The sequence below is a fragment of the Pinus tabuliformis genome, chromosome 7 (assembly GCF_031772625.1).
Source record: "Pinus tabuliformis cultivar Carrire ecotype Pingquan chromosome 7, CPIR1, whole genome shotgun sequence".
NCBI classification, from domain to species: Eukaryota; Viridiplantae; Streptophyta; class Pinopsida; order Pinales; family Pinaceae; genus Pinus; species Pinus tabuliformis.
This window is the reverse complement of record NC_142293.1, coordinates 539,016,154-539,022,264: the sequence shown is the minus strand read 5'-3', so window position 1 is coordinate 539,022,264 and position 6,111 is coordinate 539,016,154. Positions and strand designations below refer to the sequence as shown.

Genomic DNA, 6,111 nt, shown 5'->3' with positions numbered 1-6,111 from the left:
CTGTGAGCGACTTCAGGCAGATTTCTAGAGCGTCAAGTCTTGCAAAGTTTTTAGCCGAAGCCAGCGTTGTGGTGTAGTATGCTTCTTTCATGGCTTCCCCCTACTTGACGAGAGCTTTGGCCAACATGGTCTTCATTCGCCAAGCCTCACTCTGTGTCCTAACAAACTGTGTGGCTCTAGTGGCCGGGGTTCCTGGATCTGCAATCCACTCAATTTCCTCCTCAATTGATTGCATATCTAGCCTCTCCTACTCCTCATTTACTTCGGCTTCCATCTCATCAATTATCTTCTTCCCTTTGGCCGAGACTTGAGTTTCATATGCCTCCCTAGCTCTTTTCAGCTCTCTGTTCGCTGACTCATTGCGACAACCCCCAGTTGACATAGTGTTGTTGTAGGTGACAACGGGTGATGGAGACATTTCAGAGAACCAGACAAAGAACAATGCAGAGCGCTCAGGACGAAGAGTTGGGTGAGGAGCATAAGATGCGAGAGCTCTTTGGTAAGACACTATAGTTATAGTGGAGGGATGAGCGTATAGGCTGATCGAGGTTTGCGTTGATCCCCGTATTCTGGAAGCATTACTTCTCTTTCTTTTCCATTGTGCCTTCCCTTGCCTGTGATCCAAAGCAACGGATTTGTCATGCTTGAGGTTTCTTGTCATGGGCCACGTGTCATCCGTTGGGCCTAGAGTTCTCTGACAATCATTCTTCTGCAGGATTTCCTTCATCTTCCACTGCGGGTGATGGTGCCTGCCCTCCCCAATCCATTTCGGGGTATAATGATCCAGGAGGTGAGCCTTAATGGCTATCTTCATTCGTTATTAAGGCATGTCCCGTCGTACTACTACATCCCTCCTCCCTGTAACGAATGTCTTTTCTCGAAAGATGTAAACACTTATCCCGAAGTTCTGTGCATGTGACATCATGCCAACAGGTGTCCGGGTAAGTAATGTGGTGATTGATCCCGTAGTTGGCCAGACAATCAGCCACCGCATTTGCCGTTCTTCTTACCGCTTGCAGAATGATTCCGTCAAGGCTTGAGAGGTGCTCTGCTATGAGCTCTGTGACCTTGGCCAACCTCCAGTGCTTCGTTACCTTACCCGGTTTCGAACCCATCTGCATTTTCCTTGCGACATTGATAGCCAAAAGAGAATCCCCTTCTACCACTGTAGCTCCTATTCCCAAACGAATTAGTATTCAGAGCGCTTGCTTTAAAGCCGTGAATTCCATCTCATTGTTGGTGCCTTCTCCCATAGATTGACTGAAAATATGTTGAATGTCACCTTTGTAATTTCGGAGGACACCTCCTATACCTGCCGGTCCAGGATTGCCTCGAGAGGCCCCGTCAAAGTTCAGTTTGTGAAAGCCTATTGGTGGTGGTAGCCAAGCATTCGTGGAGGGGCCTTGCTGTTGTCGCGGTTCAGATGAACTGGAGTTGGTACCTGCCTCAATTCCAAACGTCTGCAAAATTTGTAAGTCAGTCACCGAAAGATCCTTGTTCTGTTCTGCTTTCCATCTGGTGAGAGTCGTTTCTCTCATGTTTTGCAGTATGGTGGCTCTGATAAACTCTATGGTTTTAGCTTCATTTTGAAACACTCTTCTGTTTTGTTCTTTCCATACCGACCACACTATGAACCCAGGGATCAATTTCCATAATGTATTGACTGTTTGGGATTTGGAAAAATTACTTCGCCAATTTGCTATGCTTTCCTGTATTGAGTCTCTGTTCCTGTCCGTACTCTTGAAGATGGTTTCCATCCAGTTCCAAAGGCTTTCTGTCCAGTTACAAATATTGAGGAGGTGATTCATTGATTCCTCCTCATTTCCACACAGGGGGCAACGTGAGGGGCCTATGAACCCTTTTTTCTGGAGGTTTTCCCAGGTAAGAGTTCTTCGGTGCATCAAGAGCCATAGAAAGGTTTTAATCTTCGGCCATAGTTCAGCATCCCATACTCTGTTATACCAATTGACTTTTTCCCCTTGGTCTCTTTCTTCTATACAGGCTCTTGCTTCTTTGAGGGAGAAGGTACCCCCCTCGAGCTTGCCCCAACGCAGTTGATCTGCATCATGAGCGTTTCTTATTTTCCTTTTAGCCAACTCTATTTGCAGCGCCATCATATTGTTGTCCCTCTCTTCTGGTTGCAATGTATCGTTGAAGATCCATTGTTTCCATGCTTGATTAGTAGTGTTAGGCTTCCAGTAATGATTCACGGTTATCTTCCCTTGTTCCTGGTATCTTCTCTGAATGGTGAGGAAATCTGGGCTTTCAAGCTTAGGTAATTGCTGCCAAGCATCCTCCCAGAACAGAGCAGTCTGTCCATTACGGACTTCCCAAAAACTCTGTTCCTGAATTATGCCTCGATTAGCTCTTGCTAGGTTCCAGATTGGAGATCCTTCTGGAGGTTCCTGCATCCTGATCAGATTCTGAGGGCTATAATGAGCTGCATACTTGGCTTTCCAATGTTTGGCCTAGGGAATGTTCGGTTCTTTAACCCATCTCCACCATAACTTGGCTCCACAAGCTCGGTTGACGGTATAAGGGTCCTGTAGGCTTAACCCACCCAGGTGCTTGGGTTTGCAAATTTTCTCCCAGGCCATTAAGGACCACTTCTGTTTAACTGAGTTTCCCGACCATAGGAAAGCTTTCTGGATGAGTCGGATTCTCTGAAGCACACCTTTAGGTGTCGGGAGAATAGAAAGCATGAATTGAGGAATGGCCTGGAGGACGGATTTGGTGAGGACTAGGCGGCCTGCAAAGTTAAGGGTTCTATGGGTCCAATGCTGACAACGCTTCTCTAGATTGGCGAGCATTTTCTCCCAATGAATTTTTTGCCAGGGTTTGTCTGTCAGCGGAATGCCTAGGTATCTGGAAGGGAGGTTACACCTCTTGAACCCGAGGACATTAGATAGATTTTTCTGGACTGCTAGGTGCATGTTAAAAAAGAATATGGAAGATTTAGCGAGATTGAGTTCCATACCTGAAGCAAGGCTGAAACGATTGAGAATGCTTTTGAAACCAAGAGCTTCTTTGACTGAAGGCGTGCCATGCAACATAGTATCATCGACAAACTGCTGATGAGTGGTTGCAGGGCATGAGGGCAAGGGTTGGAGTCCCTGAATTAAGCTATCCTCTTTAGCCTTTCTGATAAGCCGGCTAAGACCTTCCATTAGTATTACAAATAGAAAGGGGGACAGGGGATCCCCTTGCCGTATACCTCTAGTAGGTGTAAACTGGGCTATGGGAGCTCCGTTAACCAGGATGGAAAATCTGGTGGACTTAATCAGGGCTAGGATCCATGTTATCCATCTCTTCGCAAAGCCAAAGGCATCCAGAATAGCCTCCAAGTAGTTCCAACTGACTTTATCATAAGCCTTCAAAAGGTCCAGCTGCATTAGCATGCCAGTTTTTTTTCTGAGTTTGGAGAGTATGAATCATCTCTTGAGCTAGCAATATGTTATCCATAATCTGTCTACCTTCTACATAGCCAGATTGTTCTTCCGAAATGATCCCTAGAAGAATTGGCTTTAATCTGTTAGCTATGACTTTAGATATAATCTTGTACAAAACATTGCATAATGCAATTGGCCGAAACTTCGACGGTGTGTTTGCTTCCTCCTCCTTTGGTATAAGGGTTATGAAGGTGGAGTTGAGGGATTTTAGGATGGATGAGGAGCGCCGGGAATCTTCCACCACTTCCCAAACCTTTGTTTTGATTATTTCCCAACAGGCTTTGTAAAAGTCGATGGTGAAACCATCCGGTCCTGGTGCCTTACCATTGGGCATATCTTTCACTGCTTCTTCCACTTCTTCCAAGGTATCACTCGATTTAGAGCCTTGTTTTGATCCTTTGTGATAAGCTTGGGAATAGAAGTCATTAAATCCCTGATAGCATCCTCTCTGTTAATGCTGGGTTCCAAAGCAGTTTGGCTAAAATGGTTTATGAGGAGGGCTGATATTTCATAATGGATTTGAAGAGAGGTCCCCTGTTCATCCTTTATTCTTAATATTTTATTAGCACTCCTGTGATCAATGGCCGATCGATGAAAGAATTTTGTGTTCTTTTCACCTTCCTTAAGCCACTGAATTCTAGATTTTTGCTTCCACAAAGTTTCCTCCTGTTGGCATCTGGCCTGCCAATTCTGCATAAGTATTTGTTCTGTGTTCATTGTTTCTTGATTTATATTCCCCTGGATCCATTCCTTGTGAATCTATTCCAATTGCTCCTCCAACACCTTCTTTTCTTTAAATATGTTGCCGAAGACTTCTTGATTCCAGGATTTTAACCTGTTTTTGATATGTTTAAGTTTAGCTTGGAGAATGTACATCTTGGTTCCTCTTATACCTATCGGTTCGCTCCACCATTGTTTTATTTTCGATGTGAACTCTGGATGACTGAGCCAAAACTTTTCAAATCTGAAGGGTTTATTCCTTGGGGTACCAAGGATGGCCGCATTCATTATTATGGGCCAGTGGTCCGAACCTCCACTTGGTAGTATGTTCGAATCCACAGTAATCCCTTCCAGAAGGATGGTTTCTGTCACTAAGAACCTGTCCAGTCTAGAGGCGATTTGCCTATCACCTCCTCTTTTATTGTTCCATGTGAAAGCCCCGCTCTTGGGGAAGATGTCTACAAGCTTGGCTGATTTGATAAAGTCTTTGAAAGCTTCAGCATCCCGGTTGAGCATTCTAATGCCTCCCTTTTTTTCCGTGAGCGAAGTGATCATATTAAAATCTCCTCCGAAAATTGCTTTTGCTTGGGGATATCTCTGTTGCAAGTTGGATAGACTTCTAAGCATTAGCAATTTTGCCTCTAGTTTCTGAGGGCCATAGACATTTGTGCAGAGATAGGTGTCTAGATTCCCTACCATTTGGAATTCTATTGAGATGTGAGATCTAGCAGCTTCAGAAGATATAAGCTGGAGTACCTGAGGATTCCAAAGAATGGCCAAGCCCCCTTCCATTCCACTGCTTTCTGTTTCTAGGCAATCCATTCTTTTGCCCAATTTTTTACTGATGTTTTCCATTGTTTTGCTAGAGCATTTAGTTTCTTGCAAAAAAATCATATCTGGTTGTTCCTTTTTGACTTTTTTCTTTAATAACTGCTGCTTCTTTAGGCTATTTAGCCCTCTAGCATTCCATGAAAGTACTTTCATAATTAACAAATTTTTAGGAAGTGACTGTAAAAGCCTCAAGGGCTTTCATCTTACCTGAGTTTAGGAGCATTTGGTCGAGTTCTTGTAATGCTTCATTGTTTGTTCTTCTTCCTCGTTTTTTCTGGTGCTTTGGGTTGGTTGAGATTTGATGCAGTCCCTGAGCTCTCACCCCTAGACCCTTTGATGTTCCTAGGCTTCCTTTCTGCATGTCCATTTTTGCTTGTTGTCTTGCTATGAATAACGTGTTGATTCTGTTCACCTCCTCTTCAGATATGTGTTCTATGCCTTTCTTTTTCCATTGTTCTACCATGTTTGGTAGATCCATACCTTCCTGTTCTAGAATGTCGCTTAGCTCCATATCCTCGAGCCCCATTTCACTAGTCATCATTTCTGAATCTTCTTCCAGTCCTTCTGTTGGTCCAAGAGCAAGTGGGATGTTGCTTGATGGATTGGAATTGGGGTCTTGTGTCCTTGGTGTGATTGTGGTTTGGCTGTCTCGCAGTGGATCTTGCTCTTGATTGGTGTCCTCTGGTTCCGTCTCTGATTCCAACACCTCAAATGCATTGCTTGTGCTTCTGATGGATGTACTTGCTTTATTTTGTTGCCTTTTGTTTGCTCGTTGTCTAGCATGAGGTCGAATAAAAGCCTCCTTATTCTTACCCCTTGTGTTTTCCTTGGGTTTCTCCGTCGTTCTGTTCATTGGGCATTCTCTGATCAAATGTCCATGTTCATGACATTTCCTGCATCGAAATGGGATCTGCTCATAGTCTATAGCTTGAAAATACACTTCATCTCTGTATTCCAACCACAGACCCTCATGCAGAGCCCCTGAAACATCCATCTCGACACAGATTCTAGCACAGGAGGTGTATCTCTTCTGTAATGTTGCCTCTGAGGCTTTTATGAAGGTGCCTAACTTATTGCCTATCTGTTCTAGTGCTACATGTCCCTAGTAGTC

General features: G+C 44.2%; 1 protein-coding gene across 1 annotated transcript; it reads right to left on the bottom strand.

Annotated features, from left to right (window-relative positions):
- Positions 1-4,208: 4,208 nt before the first annotated feature.
- On the bottom strand, positions 4,209-4,991 carry LOC149248441 (uncharacterized). Its single transcript, XM_089449973.1, has one exon. It carries the CDS (start codon positions 4,989-4,991, stop codon positions 4,209-4,211), a length of 783 nt encoding a protein of 260 aa, XP_089306099.1.
- Between the last annotated feature and the right edge of the window lie 1,120 nt (positions 4,992-6,111).